General features: G+C 46.7%; 2 protein-coding genes across 29 annotated transcripts in view; one reads left to right on the top strand and one right to left on the bottom strand.

Annotated features, from left to right (window-relative positions):
• Positions 1-8,517, top strand: part of DIAPH1 (diaphanous related formin 1) — a 120,110-nt gene extending 111,593 nt beyond the window's left edge. For both annotated transcript variants that reach the window (XM_007518981.3, XM_007518983.3), the window contains one exon: positions 6,564-8,517. In XM_007518981.3, the coding sequence (XP_007519043.1) occupies positions 6,564-6,721 (158 nt within the window). In that variant the 3' untranslated portion in view covers positions 6,722-8,517. The remainder of the gene's footprint in view (positions 1-6,563) is intronic.
• Positions 8,518-10,743: 2,226 nt separating this feature from the next.
• The window catches only part of LOC103109855 (protocadherin gamma-C4), a 243,096-nt gene continuing 232,206 nt past the window's right edge, over positions 10,744-21,633 (bottom strand). For all 27 annotated transcript variants that reach the window (XM_060179830.1, XM_060179844.1, XM_060179834.1 and 24 more), the window contains 2 exons: positions 18,536-18,624; positions 10,744-12,727 (listed from right to left, as the gene is read on the bottom strand). In XM_060179830.1, coding sequence (XP_060035813.1) covers positions 12,501-12,727; positions 18,536-18,624 — 316 coding nt within the window. In that variant the 3' untranslated portion in view covers positions 10,744-12,500. The remainder of the gene's footprint in view (positions 12,728-18,535; positions 18,625-21,633) is intronic.

Here is a 21,633-nt window from a genome sequence, read left to right as displayed (position 1 = left end):
CAACGATGACATCAATAACAGCAACAATAACCACAACAATACAGAAAACAAGGGCAACAAAAGGGAGAATTAATTAATTGAAAGGGCTTACAATGACAGAACTACATAATTTTAAAGTAGGCTCCACCCTGTAACCTTGTCTTTCTGTCCTGTGAGTTACACTAACATACCTGATCATATCTAGGAGAATCTCTTGGGGAAGAATTTCTAGTCCTTGGTAAACTCTTCAGATTTTGGTACATGAACAACATCTAAAGTCATTATATTAAAATATAATTGTTTATATATTTATAAATTGTTTCATATTAAGTATATACATATAATGGTTCATATTATTGTTATATAATTGTTTCATATTAAGTATATACATATAATATGTTTCATGTTTGTTTCATATTAAGTATATAATTGTTTCATATTAAGTATATAATTAATTGAGCAGTTATACAATTGTTTCATATTAAGTATATACATATAATGGATCATATTAAAAGAAAGAACAAGGTTAAATATTAAAGTGCAAAATCAACTCAGTGACAGTAAATCAAGTCTTTTGATGCTGTGTTAGACAAGTTATTTATTATATATAAGGAGTTGGACTAGGTTTGTGTCTCGGGTCCTTTTGGGTCCAGTAAAATTAAGAAGAAAGAGGCTGAATCCACAAATCCATTCTTAAACCAAAAGGACTGCTTAGTGTCTAGGTTTTGTTTAGTGGCTACAGGCCTTAGCTGAGCTGACTACACATTACTTTATTGTTTCTGTTTCTTATGACCAGTTGGTTTGAGTTAGGAAAGAGAAGCTCAATCAAATAAGCTCTTCCTCAGAGCTCTTCCCAGTCTCAGAGAGGCAACTGTCTCTATTGAAAGGCACTAACTATAACTAGCTAGCCTTTTCCCTAGAGTTTAAAGGAATTTTTTAATCTTTCAGTCTCTGGAGACTTGAGGGAGTGACTAGTATACAAAGACCCATTGAGGAGTGGGAAAAGGAGTTACTATCAGGGTTAGTCCATTCAGAGTGACATGTAAACTTCTGTGATCCACTGCGTGTGTGGGAGAACAATGGTTTGAGTGTCAAGGGGAAGAATCCACATAATTGTATTCCAGCTACTATTTTCAGGCTGATAATTGAGTCAGCTTGTGGTTTTAATGACTCAACTCAATTTCCATGTCTGATTTGTGGCATCTTATATACAGACCCATCTGCTCACTGGGATAAGTCAAAGATAGAAAGAAATCCATCTCCTTTTACTTCCCAACTTCCCTGTAAGTTCCACCTACACTAACAGAATATATAATTGAGACTTGAAAGCCATCTACTGGTTATCGCTGATCTTCTCATAGATAGAAGGACCCCACCAAGGACGGTCTTGCCCAAATCTACACTACTAGCTAACAATAGAGCCCAAACTGTAGCTCACTTCTCTCTCTCCTCCTCTCTTCCTCTCCCACACCCTCTCTCTTTCCTCATCCTTTCAGATTATTGTTTGGTTCTGGTTTATGGTTGTGCCAGGGATCGAACCTGGGGCCTCTGGTGCCTCAGGAATTAAAGTCTGCTGCATAGACCACTATGCTATCTCCTTGGCCCCTGTAGCTCACTTTTGTGTATCCAGGTCAAGGACTGATTTTTGCTAAACCTACATGAATGGACAGGAGACAATAGTGAACCCTCTCTGTGTAGACCAGAAGTATTCTTTTATACCTTCGCACAGCAGCTTTGGATATAGTAAAATGGCTCCAGGGAGGTTTTTGTATGACCATTTGAATAGAGAATGTTAAGAATATTTATTATGTGGCCACAGAGGTGGCTGAGTAGATAAAGTGCTTTAGGACCTTGAGTTCAGTCCCTGACAGCACACATGACTATGAAATGTTCTGGTCAGTCTTATGTAATCAATCAATCTTTTTTTTTTTTTTTTCAAGAATATTTCCTATACATATTCTCCTACTTTTCTCCACCACTTACTTTCCTACTTTAGTATAAATAGGACAGGAATTCTAATTAGGGAAGTTTTAGACAATAATAAGTTTTTAGGATGGTAATGATCACCTACCTCATCTGTCCTAGTTTCCTCTTCCCTAAGGAAACTTATTAACAAGAGCACTTCCTCTTGAGTAGTAATTCCTAGCCTGTGGTTTATAATTGTCTTTTCCAAATCATTAAGCCTTTTATCATTCATCTGGACTAGTATTCTGTGGTTGATTTTACTAGTGCTTTCATCCTAGTTCACTCCTAATTTCTAGGAATATTGTCTCAGAGCTTTCCCCACTGTCTCAAGATTGTTCCCTTTCCCCCCACAGTCTGGGAGACAGATTGTTCTGAGCTCCTAACCATCCCTGACTCCATGTACTCTGCTTCTGTGACTTCTTTCCAATAGTCAAAACAAATGCAACTTAGGGGAAAGAAGGAAGAGTCAGATTTTCTGAACTGTTCCAACTTGTCATTGTAATCGCAGTCCTGAGGACAAAGTAGAAGCCAGGTTTTCTCATTTCTGTTGATATTGTTGCCAGATCCAACAGACTCTCTTTCTTTTTTTCTTTCCTTCATTCTCTCTCTGTTTATTATTTATTTATTTATTGGGTAGAGACAGTCAGAAATTGAGAGGGAAAGGGGAGATAGAGAGAAAGAGAGAGTGGCCAGGTGATGGCACACCTAGTTGAGCCCACATGTTACAGTGCGTAAGGACCCAGGTTCAAACCTCCAGTCCAAGCCCCTGGTCCCCACTTGCAGGGGGAAAGCTTTGTGAGTGGTGAAGCAGTGCTGCAGGCATATCTCTCTCTCTCTCTCTCTCTCTCTCTCTCTCTCTCCCCGTCTCTCCCTCCCTCTCTCTCTGTCTTTCTCTCCCTCCCCTTACCCTCTCAATTTCTCTTTGTCTCTGTCCAATAAAGATAATTTTTTTAAAAAATTAAAGGGTGTGGGAAGTGACACACTTGCAGTACTGCTTCACCACTTGCAAACCTTTCCTCTTGCATTTGGGGACTAGGGTCTTGAACCCAGGTCCTTGTGCATTGTGCGCTCAACGTGGCCCCACTCTGTTATTTCTGAGTCTTACCTTAGACTAATACAATCCACACTTAATATACCTACTTTTAGGGCTTAAAAAGGAGTTTTTGGTTTTCTTTCCAACTACTTTGTACTCATTTTTTAAAATATTTATTTATTCCCTTTTGTTGTCCTTATTTTATTGTTTTAGTAGTTGTTGTTGTTGATGTTGTTGTTGGATAGGACAGAGAGAAATGGAGAGAGGAGGGGAAGACAGAAAGGGGGAGAGAAAGACAGACACCTGCAGGCCTGCTTCACTGCTTGTAAAGTGATTCCCCTGCAGATGGGTAGCCGGGGACTCAAACCAGGGTGCTTGCGCTTTGTGCCACCTGCGCTTAACCCACTGCACTACCACCCGACTCCCTCCACTCTTTTTTTTTTTTAAAAAAAAGATTTTATTTATTTATTCATGAGAAAGATAGGAGGAGAGAGAAAGAACCAGACATCACTCTGGCACATGTGCTGCTGGGGATCAAACTCAGGACCTCATGCTTGAGAGTCCAAAGCCTTATCACTGAACCACCTCCTGGACCACACCTCATTTTTTTAAAATACATTTTTTAGTTTATTTTTGGATAGAGACAGATAATTGAGAGGGGAGAGGGAGAAAGAAATACCTGCAGCCCTGCTTTACCATTCATGAAGCTTTCCCCCTGCAGGTGGGGACCAGGGGCTTGAACCTGGTCTTGTGCACTATAATGTGAGTGCTTAACTAGATGTGCCACTGCCTGGCCCCTTCCACTCATTTTTTAAATTAAGTCTGTAAATACTTCACTGACTTTGAAAAAAATCTCGAAAATTTTAGAAAAACTCTCTATTAAGCACAACTGTTAACTCCTTAGTTTAGAGAAAGAAACCAGAGAGAGAGAGAAGCAGCTTAAACCATGACAGGCTTAAACTCTGACTTTGCTTTCACATTGCCCAGGACAAGACTCTCTAACGCCCAGGGTTAGGTGTTTTACTATCTCTGTCTCTCTCTTTATCTCTCTCATACATGCATGCGTGTGTGTGTGTGTGCATGTGCGTGTGTGCGCACGCATGAGTGTGTTTGTACACACGCATATATATGGAGAGAGTGTTGCACTATTTTCTTAGATACTAGAGGCTGAATTCTCAGGCGGAGCATTACAGTAATAACATGCCATTCCAGCTGAGAAGCAGGGTCCTTCAGGAGAGACTATTTCAGAAAACAAGAGAAACTACATGGGTCTAATGAAGTGTTCGCTGGATGGACTAAGAAGAAAAGTAGGGGAAGGGCATACACACAGGTCGTGTTCCAGTGGGCATCGTTTCCTCCTGCCATTCACTGAAGCAGTAGTTACTTATGATCCAAGGAGTAGTTTGTGTAGAACACAGAATCTAGGCGACACATTTTCCACCTATAACCAGATGAGCCCTTCTCTTTTTCCCATTAGTCAGAAGACCCTTCACTATTTTTTTTCCTCTTATTTGACAATCCCTTGTGCCCTTGGGAGGAGGAAGATGAGGATGAGAACTGTACACTGGTAGCCTGTGTGTGTGCTGTGTGTTTCCTGCTTACCTGTGGGTCGCCTCTGCTGTGTGAACACTGGGCCACTGGGGCATGGTCCTACAAAGGGACGGTCCTGGTCAAGACTGAGGTCCTCTGACCCTGTTTGAGATCTGCAGAGCCTTCTGCTGCTCTGAAGAAGACAAAGCAGCGCTCTGGGTACTTTACTCCCTGTTTGCCCTGGAGCTCTTCCTTCCTGCAGGCCCTGGCTCCACAAGTCTCCATGCAGGAGCACTTCCCTGGGGCTTAGGCACGACTTTCTCCACAGAGCTCTTCCTAGTCGCCTGCAAACTTTGTTTTCCCTTTAATGGAGATAAAACCCACATGCCTGAAACTCATTCTTTTAAAGTGTGCAATCCAGTATTCTTGGTGTAGTCACAATATACTAATTGCAGTTTATCACCACTATCTCAGAACATTGCGATCATCGTATCCATTAGCAGTCACTCCCCGTCTTCCCCTTCCCTTCCCTCTGGCAGCCACCGATCCATTTTCTGTCTCTGTGGATTTGCCCACTTTAGACTTTTTTTTTCCTCCAGGGTTATTACTAGGCTTAGTGCCTGCACCATGAATCCAGTGCTCCTGGAGGCCATTTTTCCCCCTTTTGTTGCCCTTGTTGTAGCCTCATAGTGGTTATTATTACCATTGTTGATTGTTGATGTTGTTCATTGTTGGATAGGACAGAGAGAAATAGAGAGAGGGAGAGAGAAAGATAGATACCTGCAGACCTGCTCCACCGCCTGTAAAGCGACTCCCCTGCAGGTGGGAAGCCGGGGCCTCGAACCAGGATCCTTACGCCGGTCCTTGCGCTTTGCACCACATGCGCTTAACCCACTGCGCTACCGCCCAACCCCTACTTTAGACATTTCATAGAAAAGAAATTAGTCTGTGCAGCTTTTTTCTGGCTCTGCCCACCCCACCCCCACTCCCTCCCACACACACTACTTCTAGGACATAGAAAAGGAAGGTAGCATGAGATGAGCCTGGTCCCAGGGAACTGCCTTCTTGTCAAGAATATTGGAGCTATAAATCTGGATTCCACAAATGAATGAGTCTCGGGATGGTTTCTAGTGTCAGTATTTAAAAGATTGATGATTGGTTGGTTCTTCCCTCCCAAATTAGGGTGATAAGGGGAACCTCACAAACCCTTAGCCCAGTGGACTGAGATTTCATAGTAAGGGCTACTTGTGGACATCCTGCTCTGCCTTCCCTGGTGTTTAGACATTTGGGGAGAGAAAGGGTTTGTGAACAGTCGGGTGTGACGTGCATGTGATGTCAGTACATGGCCTGCTGAAAGTTTCTGCTGCATAGAATAGCTCCTCACAAAGCTGGATGAAAGTGTTTTAGGCCTAGGAATTTCTTGGGATTTGTCAAGAAAACAAAAATAATACTGCTTATTAAGCTACATCCAGTCTAATTTGAACAACTTAATAATGAGGCAGTATGGAATATTTTCTCTCTCTCAGTTACATAGCTAATTCTTGACCAAGGTCTGTATTGCTGTAGTCAAGACTTTAAAAGAAAATTTACCTAATTCTTTTTTTTTAATTATCTTTATTTATTATTGGTTAGCGACAGCCAGAATTTGATAGAGAAGGGAGTGATACAGAGAGAGACAGACACTGCTGCTCTGCTTTACAACTCGCAAAGCTTTCTCCCTGTAGATGGGGACTTGGGGCTCGAACCCAGGTACTTGTGCATTGTAACATGTGTGCTCAACCAGGTGCACCACCATCAGGCCCCAAACCTCTGTATTATACAGGAAAATAAGAACAATGCTTGCTTAAATTTGCTGCACCATACTCAACTTACAGTCACCGTTCTCCCCTCTCAAAGGTATATTTCACATATTCCTGACTTCTTTAAAGTAAAGTCTTCAATGAACCAGACAAGGCAGCCACATCTGCATGGCTTCTGACTGAATATCTGCTGTAGTTTGAAAGGAATTAGAAACTGGACCTTCAGTGGATAAGCTCTCTCGTATTTTCTCTTATAGGCAACAGGAAGGCCGGGTGTGCTGTCACATCTCTGCTGGCCTCTGAACTGACCAAGGATGATGCAATGACTGCTATTCCTGCCAAGGTGTCCAGAAACTCTGAAGCTGTCCCCACAATCCTTGAGGAAACCAAGGAGTTGATTGGCCGTGCAAGCTAAGCTGGGTCCTTGGAGGCTCCTCTGGAGCCATAGACTGCCCTGCCCTGCCCTGCCCTGCCCTGCCCTGCCCTCCCCTGCCCTGCAGCATGTGCCTAAAGGGTCACAGAGAATTCTCTGGGTGGTTGCTCCCATCACCCTGATCCTGTCTTTCTCTCTGGCCTGCTATTCTGTCAACATCATATACAGCTTCAGCTGCCCGGAGGCCAAAAGGAATGGGGCAGTATGGGGAAGGCCTGAGCCCACCCCAGCCAGCCCTGGCTGTTGTATTACCAAAGCAGGCTCAGTGTTTGCTGCCTTAACCTCAAGTGTCTCCTCTGTTACTCTGAGGCCTTGTCAAGGCCTGCCTGCTTTTTTAGCTCCTGACTTTCCAGTGGGCTTGCCCCTAGGTCAATCTTACGGGGTTTGTGCTTTTCTTTTGTGGTTTCTCTGGCCCTGAGAACAGCATGGGGCTGTGGACCTTCGGGCACTCTCTTTTCATTGCTATCATCTCTGCTCTGCTCTCCCCCTTCCTGGTTATTTATTACTAGTGGATGGTATTGGGAGCTGCTTCTAAGAAAGTGGGGAGCAAATCCCACCCTTACCCCATGATCCCCACTTTCCTGAGAAAGACCTCCCAAAACACAAAGGATTTGGGCACTTGTTCTGTGGTGGCCTAGGCCAGAACCCATGGGTAGGCATTGTGGGGCCCACCCCCAGCCTGCTGCCATGCTTTATGCCCTTGCCTCCCTGGACTCACCACCAGCCCCCAGGCTACCGAGCCACAAGTGGTCATCTTCACGCCCTCTCCAGAGCTTTGGTGCATCTCATCTGGAGTACAGGCTGCATTGTGACCATCCTAGCACCTCACCCTCTGTTTCCAAGGAAATGGGAGGTGGAGCCTCTTGGCTGAGAAATTGTTTTGCAAATGGATCTATTTTTGTATGAATTTTTTTTTTTTAAAAGAAAATCATCCTTCTTCCCTTTCCATAATGAAAGAGGCTTAATGCAGAGTTCAGAGCCCCTGAGATTTCTCTCCCCACCCCCAGCCCAGACCTCAATCCTGAACAAGTCCTGGACCTTCACCTCAGCTCCCAAGCCTTCTGGCCCCTTGAAGCCAATATAGATTTTTCTGTCTCCCAGCACCCAGCTTGGGGACTAGAGGAACCTCTTGACCTTGACTAGGCCTGAGAATAGTGGGAACTCTTGAGATTTTTATGAATTTAATATATTTATCGAGCCAAATGTGCAAATGCTAACTGGGCCCTGAGGAAGTGGGCACAGGACATATGTCCCACTCGTACCCCCCCTTCTAAACAGTGGACAGGCCAAATTCCTCATGGCCCCAGCCACAAGAAGCTTAGTTTCTCTGGCTCAAGGTGACACTTGAGCCCTCGTTGGCACCTCTCAGCTCCCCGCACCTAGTTAGGGACAGAGAATGGCACTGTTAGGACTGGGCCCAGACTTAGGCTTGTTAGAGCAGAAGAGATGGACTCCAGTGGGCCCTGAGACCAGAAGGGAGGGCTCTTGTTGCTAGAGCTTGTGTGTACAGGGGCAAGAGCAGCTCCTGTGAGCCAGTCCCTGGAGGGCTGTGGTGCAGGGGACCTCTGCTGCCCTGGCTCCCTCCTCTTCTCTGCTGACATCTTGGGACTTTGACACTTTTTTTTTTAATCTACTTTTGCTAAAAATGCATTTAATAATAAAAAGGGGAGACAAAATGCACACCTATTTCCCTCGCCTCTTTGGCTTCTGGGATGTCATCACCTCCAGTTTATTGGGTTTATTTCCAACTGTTAATAAAGCATTGAAACAGTACTGCACTACAGGTTCCTTTGTGAATTTCTGATGTTTTCTTTTCATTATAGTTCAGACTCTCCAATCTTGTTCTACCTGCAGTCCCTGGTTGACAAATCCTTGTCAAAAAGTTGGGTCCATCATGTACCAGCCACTGTCAGGATACAGGACTAGAGGTGTTTTGCACATGGTGGCTTCAGCTTGGCCATTTACCCTCCACAAAGGAGTAGGGTCAGCTCCACATTGTTTCTTGGCTTGAAAACACCGTCCACCCTATCATGTTTTGTTTTGTTTTGCTTTTTGGTTTTGGTTTTTGGGAGGGTGTTACTCAGGGCCTCACATGCAGGGCATGTGCTGCACCAATGACCTACACCCCATGTTTTGGAACTATGATTATTATTGCACAGAGACAAAAATTGAGAGGGATGGGAGAACATGGAGAGAGACACAGATACCTGCAGCACTGCCTCGTTGCTTGGGAAACTTGGGCTCAAACTCAGGTTCTTTTGCATTGTAACATGCGCCACCACCGGGCCCCCAAGGAGCCATTTTTTAAGTGGGTTTTGCCTCCATGCCTCCAGATGTTCCAAAGGCTTCCTGACTGTACCTATGACTTTATTGCTGCAGGAAGCATCTTGATTCATTCACTCTTTCTTATGGTGGCCACAGACCACATTCCAGACTTGAGGGGCTTACACTGCGGTGGAGACCTGAGCTTGTCCAGCAGAGATCAGAAGCCAGAGGTCATTGCTCTAGGTGATTTGCTGCTGGGAGACATACTTGTTTGTGCCTGTTGCCACTGGCACAAAGAAATCTTTCTTCCAAGCTATGTGCAGTCCTGGAATAGACAGGGAGGGGCCTGGAGATGACCACAAACCCTTTTGGACAGGCACTGGAATTGGAAATAAAAGGCTTTTAAATAACTCTGGAGCCCGGGCAGCTGCTTCCCCAGTATGACAGGAGAGTGTGGGGGTGGGCTGCCTGACCCAGCCCCACTGCTAAGCCCCAGGTTATGCATTCCTGGCTCAGTTTTATAGACAGACATACCAATTAGGGGACCAACCACAGCTGCTCACGAGCTCTGCCAGTCTCCTGTCGTGCCTGGAATAAAACCCAGGAGAGTGAACCCAGGGCACCCCGCCCTCTGCAGCCTGGCTCTCAGAAATACCCAGCTTCCACCTTCAGCAACCAGCACAACACCCTTCCTCCCACCTTCGCTTAGTAGGAAGGCTTGGTTTCCACGACAACAGACTTCGGGAGCTGGAAGAGCATGTAACCAGGCTCAGGGAGAATCCGCACAGAGGAAACGGGAGACCTCCAGTCTATGGCTGGGCATACCCATCCAGGCCCTCCCGATAATCCCAATAGGTCGGTGTTTCTGTCCTACCCCTCTGGCTGTTTCCTGTATCCTCTCTAGCTGCAGCAAACTCAATCCCGCTGTGCTTTGAGGAGGTGGAGGAGGAGGGGAGATTAACCACGGGATGAGTGAATGGAAAAGCCAGGGTAGGGGAGAAAGTAGGACGAGCTAGGTTTGCGGGCAGTCCAGTCCTTTAAAAATCCTGTCCGTTCTCTTGACCCCCCACAAGACAGCCATGCGTCCACCGATTTCCCTGGCTTTGTTGCTCAGAGGCGAGGGGGAAGGTGAATTTATTTGGGGAAGCCGAGATGTAAACTACAGACGGGGTTTTCGGTGGATTCCTTCCCGCCACCTCATAGTTTCCCAACCCCCTACCCCTGGGGCTTGGGTATGGCTGAAGGTGCAAAGAAACGCCCACTCACTTCCCCCAGAATCCCACTAGGGTGCTCAGCGGTGGTAATTCTAGCCAGGAAGGGGCGGGAACTAAGGGAACGTCCAAGGTCCCTTGTTCCTCCGTAGCTTGGCGCCAACCAGCCCCTTTCCGTCCCCACCTCCCAGCCCCCCACCACAGGAGCCTGGGTCTCTTCTGCCCGGAGACTGCTACAAAGCGCAAAAATGCGCGTGCGCGCGCACACTCGGCTCAAACCCCCTCCCCCACAACAGCCTCACCCGATTGCGCACAACCATGTTCAGACTCAAAGCACAGTCAGTCAATTGCACGCCATCACAGACTACACAAGCATGTCGCAAGTCTGCACCGCCCACCACACAGCAAACCAGGGTCAGGGACGCAAACACGGATCACTCTCCTCCATCCATCTTCCAGCATTTCCCAGCTTGCCACTTCATGCATACCTGCCAAGAGCCTCCACCACTTACAAAGTAATGCCCAGTCTTTCAGAAGAAACCTTTTTATTATTTATTTCAAAGAAAAAAAGCCATATAAATATTAGAGTATAAAACTTGCGTGAGACACAAGGAGGGGCATGGGGAGCTACGTGACTATGCAAAGAGAAGCACTTATCGAGTCAGTACCGGGAACGGGGTCGCCGCAGCGCGTGGACACAGCACAAGACACAGCACGGGCTGCCGCAGGCAGATCAGGGACAGACGGCTGCGCGGAGCCCGCCGCCCGCTGCCCACTCGCCATCACGGAAAAGCACACCGCACTACACTATTGGCTATTCTACACCAGCCGAAAGAGGGAGGGGGGCTCTACTATATTGTGAGGGCTGGGGTGGGGTTCTCTCGAGGTCCTGCTGAAGGGGTGAGACCCCGAAGGTAGAAAGGAGTGGGCAGAGGAAGGGCTATGCACAAAGGAGGCACTGGGGAGGTTAACCAGTCTCTGGCCACTAGGAGGCGGACTGGGTGCCTGGGCAGTGGCCTTCACAGAGGGGGAAATGGCACCTGGCAAGAAGGGCTTGAGGAGTCAGGGGCCCAGTGGAGAAGCCCTGATGTGGGCTGAGACTTTCTGTCCACTCGATCCCTGCTCTAGCTCCTTGCTTTCCCCAACCCTGGGGCCAAGTATGGCATAACTGGCCCTCTTCCTGCTGGGGTCCCACCTGTTCCTTCCATCAGTGACACCTCTGGAGCACCCAGCACCCACAGAGGCCCCTCTTAACCTCTCTGGGGTTAAGGTCCCAAATCTGCTCAGAGCTTCCTTGGACTTAATGCCAGTTTAAATTCATTAGTGCTGGTAGCTCAGTGCCCAACTGGATGCCTGAGCTAAGCCCTGTGAGTGGTGGATGAGGGTCCAGCCTGGTCCTTGTTTTATGGCTGGAATTTGGGAACCTGCCCTGGGGCAGGTATACAGAGCTTCCTGCAAGAGCCTGTCAACTGACGGGTTAAACTTCATCCATGCCCCCCATCCATCCACACACTCCTTCCTTCTTTACCTTTCCACCCCATACTGTCTTGGAACATGCAATGAAGTCTTCTTGCTTGGGGAGGGGCAAGTCACAGCATGCAGTGGGAACATCAAACAATGAAAAACAAAAGAAAAGACTGGTCCCCAGGGCATTGGGAAGAGGCATGGTAGCATAATGCCTTCCCTAAATCCAGCAAGCATCAGTACCACAGGAATGGTGACCATGAGCTTGGTCTCAGGCTCTGGAAGGAGGCAAAAGGATGGGCAGCAAACCATGCTTTGAAGAAGTTCGAGAATTGAATGGGGAAGCCATGGTGCCCACCTAACTTCAGCACTTTGAGCCCCTTTAGGCCACCTGGTACCTCAACCACATTACTCAAGAAAGGAGCTGTTGAAGAAGTGGGGGTAGGGGGCTGGGGGGAGGTGGGAATCAAGGGATGGATGGGCCTGATTGAATTTAGAAGATGGAGGAGTTCAGCCGTAAATAAAGGGGGTGTGATAAATGGTTCTTGGTGTCTACACTAACCCCAACACCCCCTTGGGCACAGCAATTGATTAGATGGGGGTTCACAGCAGAACTCCCTTTGCATATTCAATCCCTTGGGGGCTGAGAAGGGTGTGTTGACTGGGCACTTGTTTCTGTTTCCCAAGGGGAGAATGGCCTTGGCCCCTACCAGTGTCCTGGAAGGGGGAGCCCTGAAAATTCGAGGCCTGGGTACAGGTAGGGAGAGACTGGGCTGCTTAGGGAGGGAGGCTGCCCTCTGGCTCCGGGCCTGGCCTCCACATTACTTCTTCTCCTTCTTGCCGGACTTCTTCTTGTTGCCATTGCCACCTGCCGCTGCCTTGCCATCCCGCTTGCCAGCTGCGTTGGTCAGTGTAGCATTGCTGCCAGGGATATAGACATTCTGGCGGTAGTCAGGTACATGCTGCAGGGTGAACTGGGGCCCATAGCGGGCACTCAGGCCCATGGTGCCAGCACCCCCTCCCAGGGTGGAGCTTCCATCAGCAGCTTCTGTGGAGACAAAGGAAAGTCAGGAGCTTAACCATGGGTCCCCAACAGTCACGAACTTGTTAATGAAAAAGCATTAAAAAGCATCTTTATTTTTTTTATATTTTTATTTTCCCTTTTGCTGACCATGTTTTTTTGTTGTTGTTGTAGTTATTATTGTTGTTGATGATGTCATCGTTGTTGATAGGACAGAGAGAAATGGAGAGAGGAAGGGAAGACAAGAGAGAGAGAGACAGACACTTGCAGACCTGCCTCACCTGCTTCACCGCCTGTGAAGTGACTCTTCTGCAGGTGGGGGGAAGGGGGGCGATCCTTACAATGGTGCTGCACTTCTTGTGCTACCGCCTGACTCCCTCCCTAGCCCTTTCTAAAGGAGCCTCTCATGTCCATAGTGGGTCACGGACTCTTGGAGAGCCAGAACCATGTTGCATGTCTTTCTCCAACCTGTGCCAGCACAGGACAAGCAACTGATATTTCTGTTTTTAGGAGGGATGCTCTTCCTTCATTTCACCACTGAACTTGACTGCAGGATGTTGTACTTGTGTGAGGGCTTTAACTTCCACAAACTAGGTGACGTAATATGGCATTACCTTATTTACTGATTAAAAATAATAATAATGAAATAAAGCCAGGCTACTGGAAGTCATACCAGTCCACACAGATCAGAGCAGGAGTCTAGGGTAAGTGAGCCTAATGGGATGCTGTGGGCCACTGTCACCACCAGCACCTGCTTGACCCTCATTGCTACTCTGAGGCTAAGGGAGCAGGAGAGAAGACAGTGAGACAGAGACAAGTTTTACAAGACCAAGAAAATGATGACCAGGACCAGGTGGTGGCATACCTGGTTGAACAAACACATTAATTACAGTTTGAAAGGCTGCAGGTTCAAGCCCCTGGTCCCTACCTGTAGGGGGAAGCTTCTTCCCAAATGCTGAAACAGTACTGCAAATATCTCTCACAGCTCTCTCTCTCTCTCTCACTCTTTTCTCCCTCTCCCCTCCCAATTTTTCTCTGCTTCTATCCAAAATAAATAATATTAAAAAGAAAGGGGGGCAAGTAATGGTGCATCCAAGCGCAAGGAACCAGGTTCAAGCCACCGCTCACCGGAGTGGGGGTCCGCTTCGCTAACTATGAAGCAGGTCTGCAGGTGTCTTTCTGCCCCCCCCCACCGTTTTTAATGTCTCTCTGTCCTATGGAATACAAATTAGAAAGGAAAAAATGGTTGCTGGGAGTGATGGATTCATAGTACTGGCACCAAGCTCCAGCAATAACCCTGGTGGCAAAAAAGATGACGGAGATGTTATCAGAGTTTTCACAACACACAAGAAAGGTCCAGAGAAGTTGACATCCTGATCCTAGTCCAGCTGGTAGAAATGGACTATCAATCTGCATTTTAACAAGCTCTCATGATGAGTGTATACACAGAAAAAGTAAAGAGCCACCGCACTGAGTTCTGAAGATTAGGTGACACGGTGCTTCATCAGTGCACTGGCTCTGGATGAGTGCTCTGGAAATGCAAACTGTTATAATGATATTCGTCATAATTACAGGAGATGGGGGGGGGGCATTCAGGCAGGCGGTGGCGCACCTGGTTGAGCACACACGTTACACTGCGCAAGGACTGCAGTTCAAGCCCTTGGTCCCCACCTGCACAGCGAACGCTTCATGAGAGGTGAAGCGGGGCTGCTGGTATCTCTGCCTCCCTCCCACCCTATCTACCCCTTCCCTCTCGATTTCTGGCTGTCTCTAACCCATAAATAAAGATAATAATAATAATAATAATAATAATAATAATAAAAGATTTTTTTAAAAAAGGAGTGTGTCACTACTCCTACCTCATACTGTCCTAGGCTGTAGCGTAGGGGAGCCAGGAGCTGGGAGAGCAGGCTGGATTTGCCAGGGCTCCTGCTAGATGTCTCTGGCAGTGTGAAGGTTAAAGCCCAGAGACGGCTCTGCCCAGCCCCCAACCATGCAGGAAAAAGCTTTCCTCCTGGCCACCCTCTTTCCTCTGTCCCAGACCCGGGGACTTACTAAAGCTGGAGAGGTTGAGTAATCCTGGGGCAACAACCAGGGATTGAGAAATAGGAAATATTTTTAAAGAACAGCACGGAGAAGGGAGGCGCAAAGGGAAAGGAGGGATGAGCTGGAGAGTTTCCGCCTCATCAAACCAGCGCTCAGGTTTCTACTGCTTCCATCTCAAATTAAAAAGCGCTGGATCCCAGGGCCTTCGGGGGAAGGAAGAAAGGGGAGCAGCTGCTCACATCCATCTCTCCTTCCGCAGACTAGCCCCAACCCAACCCTTCATTCCACTGAAATTTCTGTTTTCCCTAATTAACTCCAGGCGGAAGCTGGGTCTTCACTAGCCCCGCCTCCACCCAGCCCCCAGCCTGGACCTGGAGGAGCTGGGGGAGGGGTCCCAGATCCGGCCTCTGAGAGGGAAGACCTCAAAGGCTGTATTTCTTCTTTCTCTTTTCCCCTCTCCCTCTCCCTCTCCCTGTCTCTGTCTCTCTCAGGAAATGTAGAGAAACTAGGGGAAGAGAGGTAAACACACAAAGAATTAAAGATGAGAAGGACTTGACTGGGAAACTAGATGCCAGGCCAACATGCAACCAAGATCACTGAGGAGCACACATTAGAGGAGAATGGCCAGTCAGTCCAGACACATCCTCAGAGCAGTGCCTACTTGGATCAGGAGGGGAGAAGGTATGGAAATCTAGAATGGAACAGAATGTGGCAGACACTTAAGTTCAGTCTGGTCAACTCTGCCAGACTCTGTGACCTTGTCTGATACCCAGCAGGCCTCAGGCCTGTTACCCTATCTACAAGTCTGAGGGGGAGTCGGGGGCAGGTGGAATTGCAGATTCTGACCTCCTATAACATCAGTTCTCCAATGGCCCCTCCTCTGAGTGCACATTAGGCAGGGACCAAAATCTTCCTTTTATTCAAGAAGCACACTCCGAAGAGCAGAAAAAAGGGCACCCATCCGTTGCTGGGCATCCTCTGACTTGGAGGAGGTTGGAACTGTGCTTTCTTCCTGTGTCAGCCTCTCCTCAGGGATATTTATGTGCCACTACCATAACCCACCCACCGGCAGCACCACCAGCCCTCTCCCACCACCTGCAGCCCTGAGGAAGCCCCTCCAGAGCAACTCAGGGAGACCTGGTCCAGCCAGACCAAAGCTAGTTGAAAACCGCAGCCTCATTGAAAGCACACCTCCCTCTGAACTGTTTATTTTAAAACCTCCCAAGTATACTTACTCTCCCTTACTCACAGCCTCTTCAGCATCTCCACAGCCATGCTGGGCTAAACTCCAAGAATCTCTCTGACTCTAAGGCCAGGAAGAGCGTGTAAAAGTGAGAGTTGGGCCTGACCCTGCCATCTCAACCCTCAGGGACCATTCCCCAAGGTCTAGGCTTAGACTGGGGTCAGGCCCTGTGTGGGCCTCAGGGGTGGAGCCCTGACAAGGGAGTCAGCCAGCAGGGAGGTCAGGGGGGGCCATTTGGGAGGGTTGAGACCATAAATAATGATTCACTTTGTTTTTAAAATCTGGATTTAGGGTGAAAAGCCTGTTTCCTGGTCTTAGGTCTCAAAACCACAACAGCTAAATATACCTGACTTTTCACTTCTCTCTAGAGCACAGTTTGGCTTCTCTCCAGTCCCTGCACCCTCTCTCCGTCTTTCATACTCAGCATCTGGCCTCTAGAATTTATAGCACAATCAGGCCAGGCCAGCTCTGTCCCAGAAGGCTAGCCACCTCTGCCACTTCTTTCCTCTGTCCTTACACAACTCAGCCTCACAGACATCTGGAGGAGGCTTACCAGATTTAGGAAAAAACAAAACAAAGAACCAGGGAACCTAGTTACATGTGAACTTCAGGAAATCAAGCAATTGTTTTTTTGGAATAGCATATTCCAAATATTAATATTTGGGACCTACTTATGTTGAAATATTATGTTTTCTTTTTGAAGCTAAAGTTTATCTGGGTACTGTGTTTTACCTGGTAACCCTAATCTGGGAGAATGATGGAAGGCATAAAGAGACGCCTGTCAGCCTAAAAGGGAAGCTGCAGTGGCTCTACAGGCAGATACAGTCACTGTAAAGGGAAGAGCATGAATGAATTTGGAAGTTGGGTGGGTTAAGAGTCACCAGTCTGCAGCTCAGAAATGGGGACCTTGGAGCAAGACACTTCTCAGTTCTACCATTTTATCAAATGTAAAGAGTCATTCCTACCTTACAGAGAATATTAAAATGAATTAATTAACAGGAGGCCTGTTTACATGGGCTTGATTACTGTTCTGATTTTATCTAGTTCTCTACCCAGGCTCTCAGTTCACTATGGACAGCTCATGCCCTAGAGAGAGGAGGAAAAGGAGAGGGCCATTTGGATGTAGTAATGGTGTCATGAGTGGTTTGGAGAAGACTAGACCTGGAGGAGAAAGGGGGCAATTATGTACAAATGTAGAACTGTAGTTGTAGAGATGATGGCTGGCAACCTTAGGATGGCTGAGGCTGGCAACCTTAAGAGATGACGTCTGCAAACTTGGGAGAACTGCGGTGGCTTGCAGTGAGGGGATTGAGGATTCCGAACTCTGGTGGTGGGGACAGTGTGGAAGTATGCCCCTGAAGATGTGTAATTTTGTGAATCAATATTAAAGCATTAATAAAAAAATTTTTTTAAAAGAGCTTTGGTGCCTTTATCCTCTGCCAAGCACCACAGAAGCCTAAGATTTGCTGCATCTGAAGTTAACACTAATTAATGGGTATTATTCTGACTTTGCCTCCAAGTCACTCCACTTGATCAATAAAGACATTAATTAATCAACTTTGGCTATAATGTACCATGCCTTTGCTCTCTGCCAATTCTGAGGCCTAATTTTGGCCCTCACAAGACCCACATCGTGATGTTTTTATACCCATTTTGTAGCAACTACAACTGAGGCCAGCACTGATCCACAGCTAAATGTTGGTGCCAATTCCAGGTGAGCCTATTTCCAAGTCATGTGCCCTTAAGTCCTAGTGATACTGCTCTTTCTCTTACTTATGACTCTTATAACTGCAGCTATGAAAACATTTCTGCTGTATATGAAATTCTTTGTTAGTCTTGTGGAAGAAACAAGATCCTGATTTGGAGGTTGAAGCAACATGAAGAGAGAGAAGAGGTCACACAGCTGGAGTGTGTTCTCTCTGAGGGGAGCATCCACACGGGCTCCATGGGTTGAGGGCATGTATGTGTCAGGCCCAGTGCACTGTGCTATATGATATTTCATTTATTTTCCACTACTGTTACTACTACTACTACTACTACTATTATTATTATTATTTAACCAGAGCACTGCTCAGTTCTGGCTTATGGTGGTGCAGGGGATTGAACCTGGAACCTCAGAGCCTCAAGCATGAGAATCTCTTCCTATAATCATACTACTGCCCATGCCCTTGATGTCATTTTATTTAATCCTCACAATAACCTTTTGAGGCCTCTGTCCCTAGTTTCTTGGCTGAGCAAACTGGGGTTTGATCTGTCATAGTAATAGTGACAGGTTGAGGATCTGACTGATGGCTGATCTTTGCTGGGACAAGACTCAACCTCTACCTCCTCTCTCCCCCAAACCCATTTCCTCCACTATCTTGCCTTGTTCACTACTTATCACCTAGGCACTCAGACCCCTAATCCCTCTGTTTTGGCTTCCTGTCAGCAGTTGAGAGACCTTGAAACCATGTGGGGTGACAGATAGTCTCAGGTCATGGTGTCTCTAGGATGCTTCCAGAAACCCAAGCCTCTCACTCATCCCAACATACACTGGCACAACTTACCGCTGGCGGAGGCCAAAATCATGGCTTGCAGCATCTCTGTGTCAAACTGATTGTTGGGCCAGGTGCCAGTTTCATCGCCATTTTGGGAGCTGAGGAGAGAATGATATAGTGAGCACAGTCTCCAGAGCAGCTCACCTCATGGCTCCCCTGTCCCATCCATGAACATGAATATCTAGATCTAGCTTTTTTTTTTTTTTTCCCCTCCAGGGTTATTACTGGGGCTCGGTGCTGGCACTATGAATCCATTGCTCCTGGAGGTCATTTTTTTCCTTTTCCCTTTTTTTTTTCCTCCAGATAGGACACAGAAAAATTGAGAGAGGAGGGAAAGATAGAGAGGGGGAGATAAAAATAGACTTGCAGACCCGTTTCACTGGTTGTGAAGTGGCCCCCTGTAGGTGGGGGATCCTTAAGCTTGTGCTTCCTACTATGTGCACTTAACCCGCTGCGCTGCCGCCCGGCTCCCTAGATCTAGCTTTCTATCCCCAACCCACACCCAAGACCGGCTCCTTTTCAGCAAAGTAGGAGGTAGCTTATTCAGCCCTGAGCAGTCAGGACTTCCCCATCTACTCAGTCCCTTAAAGCAGCTATAAGTGTAAATATATGTCTCATGACCCATAGGAGGACAAAACAGTCACAAACTGCAACCGGACCCTCAGGAAAGGGCAGTGACTACTGTCAGCAAGGGGGGTAGGATTGTTTTCCAAGAACAATGAAGGTAGAAAATAGGAGAGAATGTGCTAAAACTAGAGAAAGGGGTAAAAACCTGGGGGTGGGGTTGTTGGTGGTGGTATTATGGGGTTCCCAAAGGCTCTGAATCAGGGACAGATTTCTAAAACTCAAATCTTTTCATTTCAATGACTTATTTAGCCCTCAGAGTTTCCATGTGTCCTTCAGGGGATAGGGAGGAGATAGCAGAAGGGTTATACAAACAGACTCTTATGCCTGAGGCTCCCAGGTCCCATCTATTTCCGAGGACATCCCCAGCTCCCATTCTAAACATAACATCAGCCAACTCTGTCTTTTTTCTTTTCTTCTTTTTGGTGCTGGATGGAACTCAGAGTCTCATAAATGTAAAGCATATACTCTGAGTTATGTCACCCATCAAACATTTTGTGAGGCACCTCCCTATTCCTCAAGCTTCTCTTTCAGCAAATTCTAAGTAGATTGCTATTTCCCAACCTTTGCCTTAGGTAATATGAGTAAATTTGCCTGAGGGAATCTAAGGCCACACAAGCTGGGTCAGGTGCTTCCACTGTGCCTTCATCCCAACTTGCTGCCCTGCTCTAGTACCTGTCTGCTTTGCCACCAGTTTGAGCCCTGTGTGGCTACACTGTGTCAGCCTGTTTCCTACCAAAGCACCCAATTAAGGCTTTTCAGCAGCTCTGGAGATTCAGACTGGGAGATCGCCAAAACTGCAAGCATGAGGTTCTAGGTTTGGTCCCCAAAACTGCATATGCCAGAGTGATACTTTGGCACTCACTCTTCCCCTGGCACCTCATTAATGATGATAATGACAATGAGGATGGTAATGATGATATTGTTTAACTCTCTAACCATTGAGAAAAGTATAAACTCCAGTCCAGGTAGTGGTGCGACTGGTTAAGCAAACACATCACCATGTGCAAGGACCAGAGTTCAAGCTCCTCAGTTCCCACCATCAGGGGGGAAGCTTCAAAAGCTGTAAAGCAGGTCTGCAGGTATCTACCTATCTTTCTTCCTCTCTATATCTTCATCCCTCTCAATTTATTTCCATCCCATCCAATAAAATAGAAAGAAAAGGGAAAAAAAAAGGAAAAATAGCCAACGGAAGCAGAGGATTTATAGTGCTGAGTCCCTGATGGCAATAAAAAAGAAGAAGAAGAAGTATAAACTTATTCAAAATCTTAAAAGTTACTAACCTGCAGCCCAGGATTCAGCACAGTGGCTACAATGCTGGACTCTCAAGTTCTGTCACCAACACTGCATGTGCCAGAGTGATGCTCTCATCTCTTTCACTCTATCATTATTAAATTAATAAATCTTTTTTTAAAGATGCTAATATGTAAACAGAACCCTAAGGAGTCCCAACCCAATGTAGACTTTCCCACTTTAATGGTTTTTTTTTGTTTTCTTTTTCAGTAATTTTTCAAGGATGAAGTAAATGCTTTCCATTTCTTAGGGAAAAGGAAGTACCTTGACACACATATGCAGAGGTGACAGTTGGCACTGTCTGGCATATTGAAGTTCCTGAATAAATATTTATTCCTGAGTGAATGGGAAAAGGCCCGTGGAGAGAGGTCACTGTGAGGGAAGAAGGATTTAGCACAGGGCATGGGTTACAGGCCTTGAAGGCAAGAAAGTGTGTGTGTGTGTCTGTGTGGGTGTATGTGTTGTTATGGTGGCTGAGCACAGCCAAGAACTGCTTTACAATTTCCCCAAGGTCTGTTCCTGTTTACAGCCTCTCCAGATGTGGGGTTCCCCATCCTTAGATAGACTCAGTTCCAGGGTCAAATCAGAGAACACAGTTGCTGTGTATGCTTACAGCATGAGCACAGCAAGCAGAGTTAGGGTAGCCGGGGGAGTAGCTCAGTAGGTAGGGTGCTGAGTTCAATCACTGGCACTGTGCATGTGCGAGCAGATGCTCTGGTTTGTCTTACAAATAAATAAGTATATAAATCTTTTAAACATGTTTTTTAGTGCTATGCATGTGACTGACCCAGATTCCAACCCTGGCACCACATGGGAGGTGCTATGGCAATGGAGGAAGCTTCAGTGCTGTGGTGCCCCCTCCACTATCTGTATAAATAAACAGTGTGACTCAGAGTAGTGGAATTGCATAGAAAATTCCACCAAATAAATAAATATAGTAAAATTTGAAAGTTTGAGTCTTAGAAGGAAAGGTTAAATCTCATTTCTCCTTCTCTAGAGTGAGAAGAGCTAAACTTACATGTTCATTTATTCACCAAAATCTATTCAGCAATTACTGGGTATCAGATACTGGGCTAGGTTGTGCCTAGTATCTGATACCCAGTAATTGCCTAGTATCTGATACCCAGGTGCTGGGGTTAGAAGTGTAAACATAACTAAAACGGTCTTGATAATGGTCAAACTCTATTGAT

Source organism: Erinaceus europaeus, chromosome 2 (assembly GCF_950295315.1).
Source record: "Erinaceus europaeus chromosome 2, mEriEur2.1, whole genome shotgun sequence".
NCBI classification, from domain to species: Eukaryota; Metazoa; Chordata; class Mammalia; order Eulipotyphla; family Erinaceidae; genus Erinaceus; species Erinaceus europaeus.
Note: the sequence above shows the minus strand (reverse complement) of the source record. Positions and strands in the feature narration are given on the sequence as shown.